At 38.4% G+C, this 24,165-nt stretch overlaps 1 protein-coding gene and 1 long non-coding RNA gene across 2 annotated transcripts; both read left to right on the top strand.

The window, feature by feature from the left end:
* The first annotated feature begins 1,980 nt into the window (after positions 1 to 1,980).
* Positions 1,981 to 4,308, top strand: LOC147495576 (uncharacterized). The gene is made up of 3 exons (XR_015199212.1): positions 1,981 to 2,316; positions 2,403 to 2,574; positions 3,703 to 4,308. It is a non-coding gene; the product is annotated as an uncharacterized LOC147495576 (long non-coding RNA).
* A 17,673-nt stretch (positions 4,309 to 21,981) lies between these two features.
* LOC147495577 (uncharacterized) lies at positions 21,982 to 22,302 on the top strand. The gene has a single exon (XM_086568419.1). The coding sequence runs from the start codon at positions 21,982 to 21,984 to the stop codon at positions 22,300 to 22,302; it is 321 nt and encodes a 106-aa protein (XP_086424545.1).
* The last annotated feature ends 1,863 nt before the right edge of the window (positions 22,303 to 24,165 follow it).

Consider the following 24,165-nt stretch of genomic DNA (forward strand, 5'->3'; position numbering starts at 1 on the left):
AAACTTGTAATTTAAAATAAAGTTGTAATACTAAAAATCTAAAACTTACTTGTAAAATAGGGGTGAAGCCACCACATGCATTGACCATTCCCAACATTATTATTAAGTCAGCATGCTTGATCCACCGTGTAAATCAAAACTCCAAACATAGCACCACTCCAATCAAACTCATGAATGTATTCTAACCATGACAAACACATTATCTAACATAATCTCAGTGAACTATCACACGTGGGGAAGAAACACTGCATGATTAAGTAAAAATATAAGGCTCGCAACTATCTCTCATGATCTGTACTTGTCGGGCACCAACCTTCGTCACTCTCTTTAGTCTTGTCCATGAACTCATTTAAAAAAAAATAAGGTTGATACCACTTTAGACCAATGCTCCCGCTTTATACTGGGTTAACACTCCTCTGCATAATCAAAAGTCGAGTCGAGTACCGGCCTTCTCTAAACGTGACTGTCTTTCTTTTTCCTACACTCATTCTCGTTAGCATAGTGACATCCACTGGAGTGATACCTATCTCGGCTTGCAGAAAGTGAAAAGTGTGAGTTTTTACCCACCACCGCTCGATCAAAGCATATATTAAACCACATCGAAACAATTACCCAAATGGAGATTATAAATTTCATTTTGTATGTCTGCAAAATAGTCTCCTTTGGCAACCATTATATTCCACCAAGTGTTCAAGTACGGATGCCCAACAACACCGCAATTTCATCTCCTTCGCTGCCTAAATATTTATTCAAAACATTTCATTAAAATTAAAGAAAATACAAATTAGGATGTTAAAAAAAAAAAAAAAAATTAACGATCAAATGCTTACCATTTATACTAACACGATGAGATATTTGCAAATTAGCATGATCAAACATACAAACAATCAATCCTAGCAAATAATCGTTTCAAACAATTAATCCTAGCAAGCAATCCTTTCAAACAATCTATTTACATCAATATACAAACTAGCAAACAATCATTTCAAACAATCCTTTTACATCAATACACAAGCTTTCAAACAATCTTTTTACATAACCAAAACAATTCTTGACAATACTAATGTAAAATTGACCTTGAGACTGACTACGTACTAACCTATTATTCCCATCCATCCTAGCTCTTTACATTTACGCATTCGATTAACAATTAATTAAGGTATGAGGTAAATGTGTTCAATTAGCACTTGATTAAACGTGACAAATTCATACCTTGTTGTTGTGTCAATGTTTATTTCACCCATCTTGCCCAAACAATTGTCAAATTGAGTGCTTGCGAGAGAAAATTTTGAGGTGGAAGCAATTGAAGATAGAGAGAAATGGGGAGGAGAAGAGAAGTTTGCAATTTATAGTCTGGATTATACAGACAACAAAGTTTCTACCATGAAAAACAAGATTGGAATGATTTTTTTGATTTTGGGCAGTCAAATTTGGTTGGACAAGCTAAAAGGCTTATGTGGTACCTTTTAGCAGCTCCCCATTGGACTTGCTATTATGCAATCAAAACTTTTATATGCTTTTAGAACTCTATAAATTTTGATTACTTGACTCCTAGGTTTTTCTTTCAAATTGACAATTTTAGCATTTCCTTTTTTAATCGAAGTAAATTTCAATAAAGCCTGAATGTTCCCAAGTAGAGCCCACAGCCACAGTGCCACAGTGCCAATTTCCAAAAACACACAATTCTAATCTTGTCGTTAGTCGTTAGTCGTTACAATGTAATATAATTTGAAACAGTACTAGAGAATATAGTACGAACGCCCAAAACTTTGTCTAAGACATGCTTGAAAATGTGGTCTTCCTCTATTACAAATGTACATACATCCTACACTTTCCGAAAGTACTTTCCGTTATTCTGCATGAATGATACAGATCAACAATCGACAATTTTTCTGCTTGATTTATGGATTAGGGGTACCAGCTCAAATATAATCTGGATTAGAGAAAGCAAAATAAAACAATTATCAACTCATGGTGAACATCTGATTTATAAAGAATATTATTAGGAATACTATCCGGCCTTGGATTTGCTCCCCAATAGTCACCCGCTCAATTCCCCTCATGGCCCAAAAAAAAAAACCTTTTGTTTTTGTCAGTTTTATTTAAATCTTTCTTCATTCAGTTATAATGACAATTTACGGAACACTCGTTTTGCAATTCAAAAAGAAGGCCAACTAAATTTTGTACTGACGCTTCATCGTATGGAGAATATGTACTGGACTCATTGAACGCGGCGCGAAGGATTGTTTTCGGTGGAGTACCGACACTAGAAGAGGCTAAAGAAACGTCTTCTGAACTAAAAGATGCACTGGAAATGTAATTCTGTGCGTTTACTTGGTTTTAATATGATTATTTTATTACCTTAGAAAATTTATGGATTTTGTTTAACATGAACATACCAGGGTATATTTTCCATCTAGTAAAGCTATAGGTTGGGTGAAATCATCAACAGTTGTTCAAGAACCTGGGCAAAGGTATTCAGAAGCTGATGCCTGTGTTACTAAAGATGGTGTTGTATTGCCGAAACGTGCTTGTCAGGCATTTTCACTGCTGAGAGAAAGTTTTGAGGCTCAGGTTCAATCTTTATTTTCATTTCAATTAATGTAACAATTTCATTGATTTAATAGCTTTAACCAAAAGAACATTGAGTACCATGATCTATTTTCTTATTAAGGGTTGCGATTCTAATTGCCTTATATTAGTTTGGCCATGAGTTGCGCATTGTCTAAGTTTAAACAAAGATTATTAGGGGCTAGGCTTCTTTGCTGTGATGGTTTTTATAGTTAGGTGTTAATCTTCATGTATGCCTGGAATTTGTAAAATGAATTGCATGAGAAAGTAAAATACATGTGATACCTTGCTTCTAGTAGTTTGACCTCTCTAATACAGGGGAACACATTTCAACAGTTTAGCAGTTTAGGTAGTTGATGTAGAAGATTTCCTTTGATCCATACAGTTTCATCAAGTATTTAACAGTTGATCGTTAGGCTCATCTACACGTTGTGGGTTAGTTAGATGCATAGATCCTTGTGTTGGCTCAATCCAGATAGGGCGGGGAGAGATAGTCTTGGCTTTCATTTGATAATGTGGTTCAAATTTTCTGCCATCAAAGTTGAAGGTCCCATATCATCAGGTTCATCATATAAGCCTCTGAAAAATCCATCATAGGTGTCATCTGTGAAATAGATACAATTTGGCCTTGCCTCCTGGAAACTCTATCGATGACAATGACATGGAAGAATTATCCCCTAAGAAGAGGGTTCGCCCGCCTAAGCTCTTTAGACGAACCCAGTTGCTGCGCCTAAGGAAATCCAGTTTATGGACTTCGAACCCAGCCATGGAATATGAACCATCAGTAATTTTGTATCTCCTTCTAATTTGCAACAAGTCCCCACATAAATCCACGAGATACTTCTTCCTCCTATATAGTAGTAATACAATCCGGGTTGTGTTGCTACTTTTACAAGCTTAGGAGGATGTTGATTCACATCACAGGAAAAAAACTTGTCCATTGAAGTCAACCACATAAAATTGATCTTTGTAGAATATAACATCATCCATGTCCTCGTATTTGAAATCTAGGACTGTCCAAAATCTGTCACCAGGCTTGAGGAAGGCCAATCTACGGTAGTCACCATAGATTGCCATGACTACATAATTTGGGTTCGACGCAGGGTTGTCCGACAAAACTGCCTTTTGCAGGAAACCTTCAGCATAAATTTGGTTCCATTCATGGGAATACCTTAAAGGAGGCAGTTGAATCTCATTATCAACCGACAAGAAGGGATTAAATAGGGCGAATATGTAACCGAAACTGAAACAGATCCACAATTACCAATCATCCATGGATTGATCCACGGAAGAACAGCCTGTGGGGTACTGGTACCCGGACATCGCAAAGTCTCTTCTTGGTCAAGCAGTAAAAACTCCGTGTTTGCTTGTGTTGATTGTCATGTTCAGCTGGACGCATGAGGACTGGAGGTTCTCGAAAGCGCAAATGACGAATTTCAAAAATATGTAGGCCTCCATGACTGAGAAACAGCGCCAAGTAATCTTTGACCTCGATTAACCTTTCGGCAATAAAAGGTAGAAGATGGTCTGGAACGTCCAACCAATTGATCTCTCTAACTCTCTGATTTGGAATATTGTTACATGTGAACTTCCTAGCTTTCCTGAACTTTTTTTCGAACTTTTTTCTTAAAATGAGGAACCTCGAATTCTAGCACCATGATTTTCCCTTAGTACACAGTTTATACGTACAAACCCGTATAGTTTGTTTACTTGTTAGTTTTTTGTGAAAAGAGAGAAGCCTAAACCCCTACAGTGTCTGTGTTTGGTTGGTTTCTTCAAACCCCATTTTGGCTTGCAAATTACAGGCACAACGGAATGGCCAATTGGCCATTAGCTTTTTCTAGTGACAGTTTTATCTCTAGTATTTGTGAATTGTGATGTGAATACATGAAACTGCAGGATTTGAAAAAAAAAAATAGAAGTTTTTGCGGCTCAACCATTTCTGTCATTAGTAGATTTGGTGGTAAAGAGTATAGTTGCTGTTGTAATGTGTCCTATATAACAGTCGGCCCAAAATTATGTTTCCCATTGAAATACTCAACAATGTTACAGTTCATGAAAGTTTTCTAGCTGAGTTATAAAATGCTAGACCAATGCAGAAATTTGACTTCTTAATTCGTCCTCCAGCTATAGGCCAATGCAAACTTCCACAGCAGTCCCAAGTCTTCATCTCTTGAGCTCATCACTTTTTATTCAGAGTGTTCAACCAACATTAGAATATTAGATCAATCATCCTTAGTGTCTTTCATCTATATCAGTTATGCTACCATTTCTGTTGTCTATAAACAAATTGTCCATGTGATCTCTCATTCAATTCATCTGCCTATTGGTTGAGTTCTTATTCTCTCCATAGCTGCTAACCATCATTATATTGTCTCTGAATAGTCCCCAACCTGCATTTCCTGGATCCCCCGTTGAAGAACCATCAGTAGTTTTTTATCACCAGTCGGAGGAGGCAACCAGTAGCGCTCAATCAATTTAGGCGCATTCCTTAGTTTCCCTTGTAGACCTACCCCATGTAGAATGGCCAGATCTTGAGTAATGAGTAGTGTTGTCCATGACACCTTACAAGAGGTTGTCTTCTCTAAGACTTTCTTTTCTGAATTGTATGCAGAAGTATCTATAATTTTATTTGAAGTTATTATTCGTCACACAAAATGAAAAGAATCAAAACTGAATGCTAGTGCAAATCGATCGCTAGACCCATTAATGTGGTTGTGTACTAATGTTCAGATTCTTATGAATAATTTAAGCAGTTCTTGCATCTACATTTTTCTTTTTGTTATCTCTCAAGTGGTTCTAGATATGATTAGGTTTTACTAATGTTACCTTGTATTGGAATTAGTAATTTGAGATCTATCTAATTTGGTTCAATTAGTATTGGAGGTTAATTAATTAGAAAGTGGTGTGATTAGCAAATTTGAGTTGCTATTAGGAAACCAAATTGATATTGGGCCGGGAATACAAGCTAGTGAGATTAATTAGAATTGGGTTGGTATTAGAAATTTCTAATTAGTAGCTTAGTAGAAATTAGTAATTGGAGAAGCTATATATATGTGTGAGTGCCTAGACTTTAGCTTAATAAGAAGTGAGAGAATAATAAGAGAGATGCATTGTTGAAAAGAGATGTATCAGTATGAATTGAAGTGGTAAGTTCTTTTGTTCATGAAGTTTAATATAAGTGGTTGAATTGATATAATAAATTCATACCGATATAATTGGGTTTAATATGAATTGAATTGGGTTGATATCATTAGAATAGAGCATTACTCTAAACAAAAATCGAGTATGTGATAAGACAAGTTTTCGTAGTAACTAATCATCCCATTGATTCGATCATATCACTTGTAGGATTGTCAATCTCAATTGATTACAAGAATCAAGTGTGAATTAGGTATAGTGACCTTTAGGTATACCGTATGTTTAGATAACTTGGCATGCCAGACTTGATACAGAATCAAATATCTTGAGATTGAATGCAATTTAATGCTTTCCTAGTTTAGATGCATGGTATAGACTTGTACTGTAAGTTGGCATGCCAAACTTAATACAGAATAATAGCATTTGAGATATTCCCTAATTTGCATTGTGGTAGCCTCTCGGATTCGTTCATCCAATTAAGGCCTATATATATTGTCTCCAAGAACCCATCCTGTTGCACACAAATGTTATTTTCCGTTCAACCTCCAAAGATCTCGTGTTCATTGCTTTTCCTCTGTCATTTTGTTATATGAAATATAAGACAGGTGAAAAGTCATGAACAATGAATTCTTTGCAGGATGATTTTTATTATTGTATTTTATTCTATATTTTTAAGGTTATAACGAAATTTTAGTGTGAATTTCTAGACCCATTAGTGTTCCAGATATTTATGAATTGATGGAGTATACAGCTAGATTTTGTTGCATCTACGTTTTCCTTTGTTCTATTCTTGATGAGGTTTGATTATATTATGTTACTGTGACTCTGTCAGTGATTCAATTGTTGAAAAGGGGACTTGTTTTTGGTTGAAAGGTGAGTCTAGAGTTTATTCCTACTTCTTAGCACAAGTCATAAAAATCTATGCATTACAATTACTTTCTATCAAATTTGTGCGGCATGAACAGGTTAAAGGCATAATGAATCTGCAATAGGGAATGCTAGTTCCCATTTGTATGAAGCAGAGTTAAGTAAGAGATTACAATGAGTACAATGTAACTGGAAAATCTTAAACAAATTGCATATTTATCATCAGGCCGGTTCTTTCGTATAGAAATATGCCATTACGGTTTATCAAAGAATGTGGTGTTTGGATCATAGCACAGGGTAAATTTGGATTAATTATCACATCGACTACTACAAGCTAATCGCTATATATTTAGATGTAGCAAGTCTCATCCTCTACGTATCACTCAGTGTATATCATAATTGAGTTAACTGCAACTTCTTTAACCATGTACGTCTTAGTTCAGATCTCCTCTCTATTTCCTCACATTTCAGACTATATATGGTTGCAAATTTTGTACAAGGATGTCTGTAACATCTCTCGAAGTTACATAGAGCACTCAAGCAAGGTAATTTTTTTAAAGAAAGAATGAAACAGAGAGTAGGGAGGATCAGAGCCCTTTACAACATAATACAACACATTTAGGTAAACCTAAAGTAAGTTCCATTTGGACGGACATTCAGGAGATATCAGAAAGTCAGGCCTAGTGCAGGTTTAGAGGATTGCATCTTTAGCCAATTGTGAGCCCTTCTTAGCAGCAGCATCGGCTGAAAAGTTGACTTCTCTGAAGGTGTGTGTGATATGGTGAAGTTGTTTGCAAGTCCTTCTCAATGTTTGTCTCCACAGCCAAGGAGGTTAGTTGACTTTGTTCCCTTTGAAGGCAAGAACAGACGTACCAGAGTCTGACTCTATCCATATCCTCATACAGCCTTGAAGTACTGCAGTTTCAGCAGCAAGAACAATGGCGATGGACTCTGCCTCATAGTTAATTACAACCCCGAGCCCTATGGCTAAGACTCCAACTACCATGTTTTCGCTAGCTATTTCTACAAACCAGTTCACTACCTCCATTCCCAGGCTAAGAACCTTCATACCTTTCAGAGGTGGACAGTTGAACATTCCCAACACGATCAGGCTCGAATTCTCATTTCCATTTTAATCACACAAGCATGATCAGAGATTTGTTTTTATATCTTCATGAATGCATTATCAGGTGTGTATCCACTCTGTCTAGATGAACAACCTCTTCAATATCATATACGTCGATACATACTAACTCCGTTACACCTAATTAGAGATAGTTGCCAATGGAAATTGCATTCTCTGCAAGCATAAATAAAGTCTAACTCGCAATCTTAGGATATTATGTGATTCCTAATTTGTTTAGGAGTTAGAAGTTAGAACCAGAACCAGAGCCATCCCTTACTGTTGCAATTGGTTTTTAAAATGTAGAACTATAGCCACAATGCATTTTGTGTGACAAGTATACGTTATGCAATATGATGTGTCCATCGGTTTTTACTTGATATCTCCGCACGGTTTGTCTCATTTGTACAGCTCTAGTAACAAAGTATTTAAAACTGGAGCACTGTTAGTTTGATTTCGGTTATGGTTGTTCTGTACTAATAGTGATCAGTTGCGAATATCAGATTCTGAACTTTCATTGTGGGTCTTGGAAAGAGAGGGACTTCCACAGTATGGTGTTGAAGTATTGGTTGATGTTTCAGTTATATTATTGAATGATAATGAGGCCGAGGTTGAGGGGAGACTTTCTAATGTGCCATAGTAAATTGATCTCAGCAAAAACATTCCAAGGCCACGAAGTCGGCATGTTAATACACCAAAAGCTCAAAAGATATAAAAAGGAGGAAGAACGACACCAGTGTGCTGTAGCCTCAGAAATACATCTACCATCCATCCATCTGATGACTTTCAGATCCATTCTGCAAAAGCAAATCCATCATTTAACTTTCTGAATTTCTCTCAGTTGAACATGGCGCATCATCAAGTAGCTAGCAACACTGCCCCCCGCTCCTCATAGTAGAGAGAAGAGGTCACCAGAAACCCTTGACTTTTGGGATTCGTGGCAGGAGCTCCAACAGACGAAAGAGAAAACCAACTAAAATATTTTGCAGAATCTGGCACCTAACCAACCACAGTAACAGCCTCGCTTCTGCCAGGGGTGTTCTCATATTGCCCCATTCCAATCCAACCAATACTTATGGTTTTTATCTCTGTGGTGAACATTTTAGAAGCAGAGGCGGATCACCATCCCTACACCGTCCACACACACACACCAAAAGGAGATCCACTCCACATCACCCAAGAAAATGCCTTTGTATAAGCCAAGTCCATAAAGACGGTGTCCCTTATTTCATATTGTTATGTTATGGAACTGTCCAGCTTTGCTCCGGTGTCCGACCATGTTGTCGATCTTCAGCATGTTTTCATTCTGAGAAGAGGGCACTCCTGCGCTTCTCTACAGCCAGACCCAAGGGGCGCACGCGCTCATGTTACTGGAAGTTGGAAACGAAGAAGGCGCGCACGCACTTTCCTTTGCCCAAGGCTCGCCTGCGCTCCACCTTTCCTGAATTTTGACAGTTTGTCGATATTTCGGCCCAAAGCCCATTTTCTCACCTTTTTCTGTGTGTACATAAAGGAAATAGATTTGGATTTTGAGATAACTTTTTGAGAGATTCATTTCATGGGAATTGTGGGACCTCTATTGAGTTAGGGTTTGAGTGAGGTCTCTTGTTCTTGATTCTAGTTACCTCTTGTAAACTCTCTAATATTTATTATAAAGGAAACTCGGCTCTTGTGTGGACGTAGGTAACATTTACCGAACCACCTTAAATCTTTGTGTCTCTTTGCATTTACTTCAATATTTATTGTTTGCTATGGATTGTGATGATAAATTAGTGGTTTTGCTTTGTTGAGTTTGTTGTGATAACTACCAAAGTCTTGAGTGGGTGATTTCCTTAGTGTGAGCTCCAAAAGAAATCATTTGGGATTGAAAGTAACTAGGTTGAGGTGTGACTTCCTAGTGAAATCACCCAACAAGTGGTATCAAAGCTTGGTTCTTGAATCATTGTATACAAGGTGTATGAGGAAAAGACTACACCTTTAGCATTGAAAGTTAGGTGTTTGTAGAAATTCCTTTGAGAGGTTCTCCACCGTTGTTTTTGTTCATTGGAAGTTATGACGACCGATAAAGAAAGCTACAAGATAGAGAAGTTTGATAGTACAAACTTCGGCTATTGGAAGATGCAAATTGAGGACGTACTCTATCAAAAGGATTTGATGGAAACTTTGATAAGTGAGAAGCCTGATGAGATTCCGCAAGGCATATGAGATTTGCAAGATAGTGAGAAGTCCGATGAGATTCCGCAAGGCATATGAGATTTGCAAGATAGAAAGGCATTGGCCACAATTCGATTGACTCTCTCGAAGTCGGTAGCCTTCAATATTAAAACCGAGAAGATGGCGAAGTCTCTCATGGAGGCACTTATTATCATATATGAACAACCCTCGGCCGCGAACAAAGTTTATTTGATCACCAAGCTCTTTAGCATAAGAATGTCGGAAGGGACCTCCTTCAAGGATCACCTAAATAAATTCAACTAAATTAAGGACCAATTGGAGTCAGTTGAGATTACATTTAGTGATGAGGTGCTAGCCTTGGCGATACTTGGACAATTGCCTCCAAGTTGGAAGGCGACTATGTCGACTATTAGTGGCTCTACGGGAATGACCAAGTTGAAGTTTGAACACGTTGTTAGTATGGTACTAACCGAGGAAATTTGGAGACAGGATAGTCTTTCAACTTCGGGGTCGGCATTGAGCACTAAAAGTAGATGAAGAAATTCATATAAGAGTCGTGGTAAGAAAAGGGGGAGGGGGAGATCGAAATCTCAAGCCCCTCGATTGCAAAGCGTTGAACATAATCCTCGAGATATAAGTGAAGCTATATGCTACAATTGTGGTAATAAGCCTGGCCACTATATATAATAGCAATTGCTCGGCACCAAGAAACAACAACAACATTAATAGGAATAAGAAAAAGAATCAAGAAGCTAATGTTGTTGAGATGGTAGATGATATTTTAATATGTTCGATGGAGCATAGGAAGGAGTCTTGGGTACTTGATTCTGACGCATCTTTCCATGCTACCTCACATCGAGAGTTTTTTGAGAACTACACCGAAAGTGACCTTGGAACGGTCTTTCTCGGTGATGACCAACCTTGTGACATCATCGGTAAGGGTGACGTGCATGTCAAGATGAATGGCTCATCATGGTTATTGAGGGACGTTAGACACGTTCCGGATTTGAAGAAGAACTTGATTTTCGTGGGGCAATTGGCAAGTGAAGAATTTGTTACAATCTTCACCGGCAACACTTGGAAGGTCTCGAAGGGTTTAATGGTTGTTGCAAATGGTAACAAAGATGGTACTCTCTACATGACTACACATGGTTGTGAATTGATTGCTGTGGCACATGGCATAGAGGATCCGAATGTTTGGCATCGCAGACTTGGTCACATGAGTGAGAAAGGCAAATCCTTCACTCTTCTGGTAAACTCCCAAAGTTACAGTCGACTGAAATTGACTTCTGTGAGAACTGTGTATTTGGAAAGCAGAAACAGGTGAGTTTTCATAAGATGGGTCAGACTCCGAAAGCTAGCAAGCTTGAGTTGATTCATACAGATATCTGGGGGACAGCTAATGTCTCTTCACTTGGCGGAAAGTTATATTTTGTGACTTTCATTGATGACCATACTAGGAAGGTGTGGGTCTATTTCTTGAGACATAAGTCAGAAGTATTTGAAGTGTTCAAGACTTGGAAGGCCATGGTTGAGCATGAGACAAGCTTGAAAGTAAAGAAGCTGAGATCCGACAATGGTGGAGAGTATGAGTATTCAGGTTTTAAGAAGTACTGTGCTGACAATGGCATTAAGATGGAAAAGACTTTGCCAGGGACACCTCAGCAGAATGGGGTTGCAGAGCGGATGAATAGAACATTGACATATAGAGCTAGGTGTATGCATACACTAGCAGGCTTGCCCAAGCAGTTCTGGGCAGAAAGTGTTAGCATAACAACTTACCTGATCAATAGAGGACTGTCAGTACCTTTGGATTTTAAGATTCCAAAGGAAGTGTGGAGCGGGAAGGATGTGAACCTTTCCCATTTGAAGGTGTTTGGTTGTGTGTCCTATGTCCACGTTAGTGACCAAGCTAGAAGCAAACTTAATGCTAAGTCACTAAAGTGTACCTTCATTGGCTATGGCGGTGATGATTTTAGGTATCGCTTTTGGGATGATCAAAATCGGAAAATCATTCATAGTAGAAATGTTGTGTTTAATGAGAAAGTGATGTACAATGACGTCAGAGATGAAGCACACACCAAGAAATCGGTTACAGAGAGTGGCACAGAGTATGTTGAGTTGGAAGACTTTAATGTAAGTCATGGTATAGTAGGAGCCCCACAGTCAGAGGATGACAGTAGTAGTGACTCAGATAATAATGAGGATACTACACCACCGAGTCCATTTCCACCTCGTGCTCCAAGGAATACATCCAGGCCATATGTACCGAGTATGAGATATCTACCCTCCACCTATGTGAATTACTTGCTACTTACTGATGGTGGCAAGCCTCAATGCTATGATGAAGCATTGGAGGCAAGTGTTGCAAGCAAGTGGGAGCTTGCTATGCAAGATGAGATGAAGTCCCTCATCTCTAATGGCACTTGGGAGTTAGCCAAACTACCCATGGGCAAGAAGGCTCTACAGAACAAATGGGTGTTTAGAGTCAAAGAGGAACATGATGGTTCTAAGAGTTACAGAGCGAGGCTAGTAGTCAAAGGTTTTCAGTAGAAAGCAGGTGTTGACCTCACAGAGATATTCTCCCCAGTGGTGAAATTGAATACTATTCGGTCAATGTTGAGTATTGTTGCAGCGGAAGATTTGTATCTTGAGTAGTTGGATGTTAAAACTGCCTTCCTCCATGGTGACCTAGTTGAGGAAATTTACATGCAGCAATCAGAGGGTTTAATCAAGAAGGGTAAAGAGAATATGGTATGCAGGCTCAGAAAGAGCTTATATGGTTTGAAACAAGCCCCTAAGCAGTTAATAGCGAGTTATGATATGTCAGAAATTTGGAGATTGAAAGAGAAGTTGGCAAGTGAGTTCTCTATGAAGGACTTGGGTGCAGCGAAACAGACTCTAGGGATGAGGATCAGAAGATATAGGCAGAAAGGTATTCTGGAGTTGTCTCAGGCTGAGTATATTGAGAAGGTATTGAAGAGGTTCAACATGGGTGGTGCGAAACCAGTTTGCACACCTTTGGCAGTTCACTTCAAGTTGTCCAAGGAACACTCTCCCAAGACTGTTGATGAAAGAAACTTCATGGATAAGGTACCATACGCCTCTACCATTGGAAGTCTTATGTATGCCATGGTTTGCACGCGTCCGAATATAGCCCAAGCAGTGGGAGCTGTCAGTAGATTTATGTCTAATCCTGGAAAGCAACATTGGGAAGCCGTGAAGTGGATATTGAGATATCTGAGGGGTACTACTGAGAAATACCTATGTTATGGAAGGGGTGTTGTGAACTTGCAAGGGTATGTGGATGCCAATTTTGTAGGTGAGGTAGATCACAGAAGAAGCACTACTGGTTATGTCTTTACAGTAGGTGCTACTGCAGTAAGCACCTACTGTAGTAAGTTGGATTTCTCAGTTACAGAAGATTGTTACTTTGTCTACCACAGAAGCAGAGTATGTGGTCGTTATAGAGGCAAGCAAGGAGATGATTTGGTTACAAGGATTGATGGAAGAGCTTGGGATGAAGCAAGAGAGGAGTGTGTTACACAGTGACAGTTAGAGTGCTATATATCTTGCTAAGAATTCCGCTTTTCATTCTAGGACCAAGCACATTGGTCTCCGATATTATTTTATCCGATCTCTGTTGGAGGATGAGATTTTGGTACTTGAGAAGATCCAAGGGAGTGAGAATCCGGCGGATATGTTGACCAAGATCGTGCCTACTGAGAAGTTGAAGTTGTGTTTAACTTTGGTGGGTCTTCTTGCTTGAAGACCATGATGGATGAGCTGAGTGTTTCATTAGTAAATTGGATTTGGATTGAGTTGTTACCATTGAGATGTGATGGGCATGTAGAATCTTGAAGGTTCCAAGTGAGAGATTGTTAGGTTATGGAACCGTCGAGCTTTGCTCCGGTGTCCGACCATGTTGTCGATCTTCAGCATGTTTTCATTCTGAGAAGAGGGCATGCCCGTGCTTCTCTACAGCCAGACCCAAGGGGCGCACGTGCTCATGTTACTGGAAGTTGGAAACGAAGAAGGCGCACACGCACTTTCTTTTGCCTTGCCTAAGGCACGCCCGTGCTTCACCTTTCCGAAATTTTGACAGTTTATCAATATTTCGGCCCAAAGCTCATTTTCTCACTTTTTTCTATGTGTACCTATATAAAGGAAATAAATTAGGGTTTTGAGACAACTTTTTGAGAGATTCATTTCATGGGAATTGTAGGAGCTCTATTGAGCTAGGGTTTGAGTGAGGCCTCTTGTTCTTGATTCTAGTTACCTCTTGTAAACTCTCCAATCTTTACTATAAAGGAAACTCGGCTCTTATATGGACGTAGGTAACATTTACCGAACCACCTTAAATCTTTGTGTCTCTTTGCATTTATAATTTACTTCTATATTTATTGTTTGCTATGAATTGTGATGATAAATTAGTGGTTTTGCTTTGTTGAGTTTGTTGTGATAACTACCAAAGTCTTGGGTGGGTGATTTCCTTAGTGTGAGCTCTAAAAGAAATCATTTGGGATTGAAAGTAACTGGGTTGAGGTGTGACTTCCTAGTGAAATCACCCAACACATTCATCTTTCAAATTTCTCTTTTAAGAAATCAACACATATTATCTATTATGGTAAACAAACTTCAATTTTATGATCTACCCAATTACTTATTGTGTATGTTACTTAATTAAGCTTCCAAGTAGATATAGAAACATCGAAAGCCTCCATCAAACTACAATCACCTTCCAATTCAATTAGACGACTGCAACACATCATCTATATTATTCTTAAATTGTTTTTCAATCAAGAAAGAAAGTACAACACCAAGTATTTTTGCATAATCATAATAGGAACCAGGTCCAATCAAAGCAAAGAGTGATTGAGATTGTTTGAACCAAGAAGAAACTAGCCTTTGCCTTAAACCCTAACTGATTAGGTAATTCTTCAAATTTTTCAAGAAATTGACCTTTAGTGAAATTTGTGGTGGTCTTGGTTAGAGTTAGTAAAAATGCTGTGATGGTAGTGAGAATTATGACCATACATATTTTCCTTGAGATTCTCATTGAGAGATGGTGCAAACTGAACAGTGTTCTTTTGAAAATGTGAAGGTGGGAAACTTGAGAAGAAAGAAAAAAATGTGGGTTTTTGTACAGAGAAATTGTGGCTTTTTGGGCTTTTTTGGTGGGACATGGGTCTCAACCATAGAATATGGTTTGGGTATGTATTTAATTTATTTCAACCTTCAACTTTGTTTGGATCGTGACAACATATCGAGTCTGTGAGTAAAAATTGAGTCAGATTTCTTTAGTCTCCAAAACTTGTTCCTTTTGCAAAAGTAACCAAATAACCGGAGGTGGACTTCATCGAGTCAACATCACCTGCCATGTCTGCATCAGTGTAGCTTTCAAGTAAGGGCATACTTCCACCAAAATACAAACACGATTTGGAAGTGCCTTTGAGATATCTCAATATCCACTTAACACCTTCCCGATGCTCCTTATCCGGATTTGACAGAAATCGGCTTACAACACCAACGGCAAAAACAATATCCGGTCTTGTACACACCATTACATACATCAAGCTACCCACTACGGATGCATAAGGAATATTTTCCATCTGACTCTGCTCATGCTCACCTTTTGGACACATTTATTTGGTCATGCGGAACTGGCCACCAAGAGGACAATTGATTGGCTTCGCTTGATCCATGTTGAATCTCTTCAACACCTTCTCAATGTAGCTTTCTTGAGAAAGCCATAACTTCCCACTCTTTCTGTCATGAGTGATCCGCATCCCAAGTATCTGCTTTGCTTGACCTAAATCCTTCATCTCAAAGGACTTACTCAAGTCTTTCTTTAGCTTGGATATCTTGTTGATGTTTGGGCCAACTATCAACATATCATCCACATACAACAAGAGCACTATGAAATCCCCATCTGAAAATTTCTGAACAAACACACAATGATCGGAAGCAGACTTCTTGTATCCTTGCTTCGCCATAAAGAAATCAAACTTTATGTACCACTGTCTCGGTGCTTGCTTCAACCCATACAAGCTCTTTATTAGCTTGCATACTAGGTGCTCCTTGCTTTTGACCTCAAACCCCTCTGGCTAGTTCATGTAGACATCTTCTTCAAGGTCTCCATGAAGAAAAGTTGTCTTGACATCTAGTTGCTCAACCTCTAGGTTCATACTTGCGGTCATACCCAATACCACTCGGATAGAAGTCATCTTGACTACAGGAGAGAAAATCTCATCAAAGTCAATACCTTTCCTTTGACCGAATTCCTTCATAACAAGGCGAGCTTTGTGCCTTGGGTGTGGATTATTTTCCTCATGCTTGACTTTGTAAATCCACTTATTCTTGAGAACTTTTCTTCCTTTCGGTTTCTCAACTAAGTCATAAGTGTGATTCTTATGCAAAGAATTCATCTCATCATGCATGACCTTTAACCACTTCTCTTTGTCTATACCTTCAAGAGCCTCTTGATAGTACATAAGTTCTCCACTATCCGATAGTAGAACATACGTATGCGGTGGATACCTGGTTGAAGTTTGTCTCTCTCTGTTTGACTTCCTTGCCCCATCTGCTAGTGCCTCAGAAGGATGCACTTCTGCTTGCTCTGGTGGTGGTTCATGCACTTTATTTGCATCTTCTATATCAATAGGTTTTATCCTATTATGAGCAATAGGATTTTCATCATGAGCTTCAAGCCTATGGTTCTTTGCATTCTCAATGCCTTCTGCACGTTCCACAGTAGAAACTTCTGGTTCTGAATCAACAAGCTAGATCATTAGTAAAAGCTTGTAGCTTCTCATCCTCCTCGAAATCTGCTATGGTTTGGTCTTCCAAGAACATAGCATCTCGACTTCGGATTACCTTCTTGTTAATCGGATCATAGAGTTTGTAGCCAAACTTCTCATCCCCATAACCCAGAAAAATGCACTGCTTGGCTTTGTCGTCAAACTTGGACCTCTCATCCTTCGGAATATGCACAAATGCCCTGCACCCAAATACCCTCAAGTATTCATACCCAACATCTCTGCATGACCATACTCTCTATGGATAATTACTATTCAGAGGCTTTGACGGCAATAGGTTGATCACATGTACGGATGTGCGCATTACTTCTACCCAGTAGCTTCTAGGTAGCTTGTACGATTCATCCTCTCAGCTATACCATTTTGCTGCGGAGTTTTGGGAACAATCTCCTCATGACGAATCCCACGACTCTAGCAATACTCTTCAACTAACGACCCAATATACTCACCCCTATTATTTGAGAGAATACACTTCAAAACTTCCATGTCTCTCTTTCCACCATGCTATGGAATTTCTCAAACACGCCAAGTACTTCATCCTTGGTCTTCAGGCTATATACCCATACCTTTCTCGACGCATCATCAATGAAGGTCACGAAGTATAAAGCTCTCCCGTGGGACTTTACTTTTATAGGACCATATAAATCTGTGTGCACTAGTTCAATGACGTTGTCCTTTCTGTGAGACGGGAATCTTTGGAAAGACACCCTGTGTTGCTTTCCTACCAAACAGTGAGTACATCTATTTAAATGTGTATCTTTGATGTTTAGCAAGGCCTTTTGTTTCGCAAGAACTTCCATGCCTTTTTCACCTATATGACACAGTCTCTTGTGCCATAGTTCGGAGGAAGCTTCTTCTTCTGCCGCATTTACTTCTGCTTTACACAAACTAGCCTGTGTTTTATAAAGAGAGCAAGTTTTCTTCTCTCTGACTGCTACAATGGAACCTCTACTCAGTTTCCATACCCCATTACCAAACGAGTTTACAAAGCCATCATCATCTAACTTCCCAACATAAATTAGGCTTAGTCGAATGACAGGGACATGTCTTACATCCTTGAGTGTCAAGGTGTATCCAACATTGGTTTCTATGTGACTATCCCCAATGCTTGCAATCTTCGAGACTCCACTGTTGCCCATCTTCACTTCACCATATTCACCACAGTTGTAGGTAGTGAAGAATCCTCTGTGTGGTGTGACGTGATAGGATGCTCCTGTATCTATCACTCACTCTGTATCGTAGCATGAGGTACTAAGACAACACTCACCACAATCTGACACAATTTCTACTAGACCGTCATCGACTAGTGTGGTAGTATCTCTGCCTGAGTTTCCGTTCCTCTTTACCATGTCTTCATGTACACAATTATTCTTCTCATCCCTCTTCAGAGTTCTGCACTCATACCTGAAGTGACCTTTGGTGGCACAGTAATAACATTGCCTCTCTGCCTTAGGAGTTCTAGCTTCACCCCTAGATTTGCTTCTGTTATCACCTCTAGAATGAGATGGTTTTCTGCTTTTACCTCTCCCCTGTTTCTCTGTGACAAGGATCTCTGAGTGAGAGGAGCTGCTTCTTGAACTCCTTCTAGTCTGACGCGGTAGCCATCTCCATGGAAATGATTCCATCCTTAGCTAATCCGTGTAGAGAAACTGCTAATGTCTCCCAACTTTCGGGTAGAGAGTTTAATAGAAACAAAGCCTCAACTTTGTCTCCCATATTAATCTTCATCAAATGCAACTTATTGATGGTATTCTGTACTTCATTAAGGTGCTCAGACATTGAAGAACCTTCTTGATACTTCGTGTTGACAAACTTCTTAACGAGCAACATTTTGTTTCGGCCCGATTTCCTTTCATAGAGGTCTTCGAGTTTCTTTCACAAGCTAAAAGTTGTAGTCTCATACATGGTGAAAGACACTGTCGTCAATCCACTGTTAAATGTACCCAATTACTTTTATGTCAAGCTTGCTCCACTCAGCCGCAGCAACCGATTCCGGTTTTTCTCCTCTATTTTTAATGGGTTGTGTCAAGTCCTTGCAGTAGAGCAAGTTTTCTATCTTGGCTTTCCAAATGGTGTAGTTCTTCATATTCAGACTCGTCATGCGAGTGTTCACGGACTGGTCTATCTCTACAAGTTATTTTCAACTCAAACCTCCTCTCAGGAATTTGTTCAAACACCTTCTGGGCTAAGTTTGGATAACACCCTAGGTTAATTTAACCAAGGCTCTGAAACCACTTGTTGGGGTTTAACACCGATACCAATCGATCCCCACTACACAGATAACTTGTATTTGAACCAACAACAATCTCCAGACAATTTTAAATATCAACTACAACCTAGCTAACATGCCCAACTCTCTAAACAACTATTAACAACAGATAATAATGTAAAGAAGTAAAACGTATACCACAACACAAAGATATACCGTGGTTCGGCCAATGGTGCCTAGTTCCACAAGAGTTAATCTTTTTATAAAGTGGGAAGGACAATTACAATCACTCCTTTTCAGTCTCTCACCTTACTAGATCACTCCACTATCTTTACAGGTTTGTCTCTCTGTAAAGGTTATCTATCAATCTTGATTGCTTTCAAGATTCAAGATTGGTTTCTCTCTGTGTTCTGTGTGTTAGGTTTTGCCAAAAACCCCAACATAAATTGCAAACTCGCGGTTTCACAAAAATAGAATTCTGCCAAAAATAGGCATGGGCGCGGGCGCGCTCTCGGCAAGGCCAATGTCGAGCGCGCACGCCCTCAAAACACTATAAGTTGTCTACGACATGGGTGCGTGCGCACCTTGAGCAAGACTAATATAAGCACGAGACTAATATAAGCACGCGCGCGCTCAGGCTTATCCATGCAAATTGAACTCCTTTTTGTCCTTATGTGAGGGATAATTCCAACACCTTTTTCATAAGTAACACTACTATATCATAAGTAACACTACTATACTATACCCTATTTCTAGAGAGTTGCAATAAAAGAAAAAAGAGTAAGAACACAAGTTAATGCATACCCTATTTCTACGGAGTTGCAATTCTTGCAAATGACCTCAAAAAGACATGCTCGCAAAAAGATAAGACAACACCAAACATCGACTCCATAAAGCAATCTTGAATATTACGCCAAGCATAATGTAATCAGACATAACTGTCCTAAGTGATTGATTTAATCGTCTTTTGTTATTTGACCACTTCCACCTCTCTGGTCTCTCTTAATGCACTAGCATTGTTCATAATTTTATATAGTCCATGAGAAAACAGCATCCATCCATTTTCCATTCAATAACAGCCTTTCTTTTGCCAGGGATGTTCTCATATTGCCTCATTCCAATCCAACCAATACTTTTGGTTTTTATCACTGTGGTGAACATTTTAGAAGCAGAGGCGGATCACCATCCGTCCATCCACACACACACAAAAGGAGATCCCCTCCACATCACCCAAGAAAATGTCTTTGTATAAGCCAAGTCCATAAAGATGGTGTCCCTTATTTCATACATCCCTCAAATTTCACTTTTAAGAAATCAACACATATTATCTATTATGTTAAACAAAGTAACAAACTTCAATTTTATGATCTACCCAATTACTTACTGTGTATGTTACTTAATTAAGCTTTCAAGCATATATAGAAACATCGAAAGCCTCCATCAAACTGCAATCACCTTCCAATTCAATTAGACGACTGCAACACATCATCTATATTATTCTTAAACTGTTTTTCAATCAAGAAAGAAAGTACAGCACCAAGTATTTTTGCACAATAAACGAGAATCATAATAGGAACCAGGTCCAATAAAAACAAAGAGTGATTGCAATTGTTTGAACCAAGAAGAAACTAGCCTTTGCCTTAAACCCTAACTGATTAGTTAAATCTTCAAATTTTTCAAGAAATTGACCTGTAGTGAAATTTGTGGTGGTCTTGGTTAGAGTTAGTAAAAATGCTATGATGGTAATGAGAATTGTGACCGTACATATTTTCCTCGAGATTCTCATTGAGAGATGGTGCATGAAAATGTGATGGTGGGAAACTTGAGAAGAAAGAAAAAAACGTGGGTTTTTGTACAGAGAAATTGTGGGCTTTGACATGGGTCTCAACCATAAAATATGGGTCGGGTATGTATTTGATTCGTTTCAACTTTGTTTGGATCGTGATAACGTATCGTGTGGAGTCCGTGAGTAAAAATTGAGTCAAATTTCTTTAGTCTCCAAAACTTCTTCCCTACAACATTTTGATAACTAATGTTCCACAATACTGTTGATTACGCAGGTATGGGAGCACAAATTTGGGTCTATCTACCAAAATCAAACAAAATTAGTCTATGCATGCATGGTGGAATGAGGACATAATTAGTCAAGTCACCAGTGAAGACAAAAATTAGGTTGGCTAGAGAAGAAGAGGGTTCCATGTGCCCCAACATCAAAAGTCTTAATTTCAATTCAATTATAGAATATAAGTCTACCTTATTCACATTCACTAAGCCCGCTTGTCGGGGTTCGTGTTCTCAGCCGATCTTGAAAGTGATATGTTTTCTAATGCGTCATTCGTTCATCACGATTACCAAACAATTAGTTATAGTCACCTCCCAAAAGTTGGAAAAATCACTGGGCTTAGTCATATTTGGTTTCCAATTGCAATCCTTAATCCCAGCAATGAAAAAATATACATTTGATTTCTTAAAGACAAAAATTGTAAAAAAGAAATAGACTGGCTTACCAGCCAAGCAACGAGGTATCAAACAATACTTTCACTGGTTTTTTAAGGTCAGAAATAATATGCAATTGCAAAACAGACACAAAACAAAGCAAACATTAACAATAAACTTGCAAGTTTAATGCAAACATTTGCAAATTGCAATAGTGCTAAAATGAATAATAGATCAATTTAGACTCATTAGTCATATTGTAATGAAAAAAATAAGTAAACACTGTTCTCACTTTCAACCGAATAGATGACAAGGACATGTCCACTGTTGGTTTCCTCCCCCGAATCACTCCTTTTAGTCCACATAGAATCTATCAAATTAAGAAAGAGAAAGCATAAAAGATTTAAAATGATAATGGGAATACAACAAATCCGGCCTAATTTTTCAATGTGAATGGATCTATATTCGTTTTAATATTCTTTTGACAATTAAAAACAATAGGACTGTTCCCCGTCAAGTGGTTTAAATACTTCACTTTCCTCACTTCTAGACTCCTGCATAGTCATTGTATAAGTGAAAGCATATCTAGCCCTTATGGTGTTTTAGATTTCAACAAAAAGTTTTCTAGCACTAAAGCAGATATGGGTAATTGCATGGAAGCCTATACATTGAAGGAACAAGGAGTAGTTAACGAACAAGAACAAGAAAATGAAAAAAAACCAAGTCATTCCCCAAGGGAAGACAATCATGGAAAAGGTGGCACTAGGCTTAAGATAGTGTTGAGAAAGGAGGATCTAGAGTGGTTGATGTATCAATTGAACGAGAAAGGAGGGAAAAGTTTGGAAGATCTATTGAGGGAAATGGAGAAAGGAAGAGGGAATGTAGAAGAAGTTAAAATTTGGAAACCTTCTTTAGAGAGTATCATGGAGAGTCCTGAAGTCCATGAGATGGATAAAACATAGATTTGTATTGCATCAAGGTTTCAACACTAATCTCCTTTTCCCTCTGATCCTCGACTTGAGTTTTATTTTGCCTTGTTAACATGTTGATTTCATGGCTTAGCCACACTAGCTTGTAATTAAAAGTTTTCCTCACTGGATTAGGTGACAATTTAATCATCTTTCTTTACTGTTTGCTGTTGTACATTTTTTTTATGATCCTAGTACAGGCTTATCTCTTCTTGTTCTGACCAACTGATTCATCTTTACTTGTATGCATGTGTGTTTAATTTGTTTACTCATTAATTTGTTCTGTTTTCTGTAATCAAGCAAAGATAAAGTTAGGACTATACGATGATATATGTTGTGATTAGCTCAATTAAGAACCTTGATGCTAAGGAGAAAATTAAATTGGTTAATCGTCGAAAACTCATAAGAAATTCAGTGGGTAAAATTCATTGGGAGTACTGATGATCCAGGATACGTGTTTTATATGTTTATAGTTACGCATAAATCCTCCACCCCTGCCAAAGGCATTCTAACCTAGCTTTATGGTAAAAAAAAATGGTTTGCACAGCCATTGCGTGTATATACAGACATTTTGCTCTAAAGAACGCATCTAGCCAGTCCAGACATCGAGGAGAGAAACAAAGTATTTTTTGAAGTTCCAAAACAGACACCTCCTCAGTCGAGATTCAAGAGTCTTTAATCGCTGATATGTTCAATTCGCCTCCTTGTTGCCCCTAAGCCTGCATAGCAACGGTCTTGTAAACGCTAAACACAAGAATCAAGAAGACTGTTGAGTATTGCCAGGATAGTTTTTCCAAGCTTCCTTAATCCTTAGTAAGAAGATTGTTGCGAAAGTGATTGATTTTCTCATTTTCTGAAATCCATACAATTTTCTTTCTCTTGGTCAGTATAATAACAAATCTTTGTTATTTATTTTTTCTCGATAATTAGTCATCATTACTTGTTGTTATGTGCAGGTGTAAAGTGTAAACCAAATACCAATAATTCTGAGACTGTTAGAGATTTAGTGTTTGCTATCCTATTAATTAACTTTCAACATTTTATCTGATCTCTTGAAATTTCACCAGTAAGAGTGGGACCTCAACTTATATATATGGGTGTATTTCTATTATGAGCCTAGCTATTATGATAATAGAAAACGGAAAACAGATTTAAAACATAAAAATCGCAATAAAAACAGGAAAAAAAAAATTAACGATAGACATGGAAAATTTTGTTTGACTATGATTATAATTGAAAGAAATAACAAATGAAAATGTAACAAACTATAAAACCCACACTCTGAGCATAGGAGGAAGCAAGGATACAAAATGAACAAGGTGCTAACTCTTCCGCCACTGAAGTTGAACTTGAGCAAATAGGTAATAGTACCTCACATGTACTTGAGCATCATGTAAGTCACGAAGTGGAGGTGGAACTCGTATCCCCTCCAATGGAGTTACTTGCTGCCAATAAAGAGGTGGATATTGTTGTAGTTACAAATGCTTCCCATAACCTGATTCGTGAGCAGGCTTAGCTCGTGCTCCCATGCAACAACAGACGAGATATAAAGTTCCATACATCTTATCTCTCCATCTTGTACAAGGTCGAGAGTTTAGAAGGAAGCTCAAGATGAGGAATGGACTACAGTTAGGTCAAAGAGAACTACCAAAGAACCCTCTCCAAGTGTGGTCCTCTCCAAGTGTGGTCAAGGGGCGTTTACCTGGTGAAATTAGTCTTACTTTAGCTATGATTAAGTAAGCTTCTAAGAAAAAATATAAAAGTAAAAATCTTGATGGATATATCAAAGAGATTTCGGATGATACTCTTGGTTTATCATATTCTTGTTGTGAATAATGTGGATCCATTTTTTTTATA

The sequence above is a fragment of the Coptis chinensis genome, chromosome 6, assembly GCF_015680905.1.
Source record: "Coptis chinensis isolate HL-2020 chromosome 6, ASM1568090v1, whole genome shotgun sequence".
NCBI lineage: Eukaryota > Viridiplantae > Streptophyta > Magnoliopsida > Ranunculales > Ranunculaceae > Coptis > Coptis chinensis.

What these genes read in the sequence shown, in the direction of transcription:
- LOC147495577 (XM_086568419.1), top strand. Translation starts at nt 21,982, where the DNA reads ATGGGTAATTGCATGGAAGCCTATACATTGAAGGAACAAGGAGTAGTT.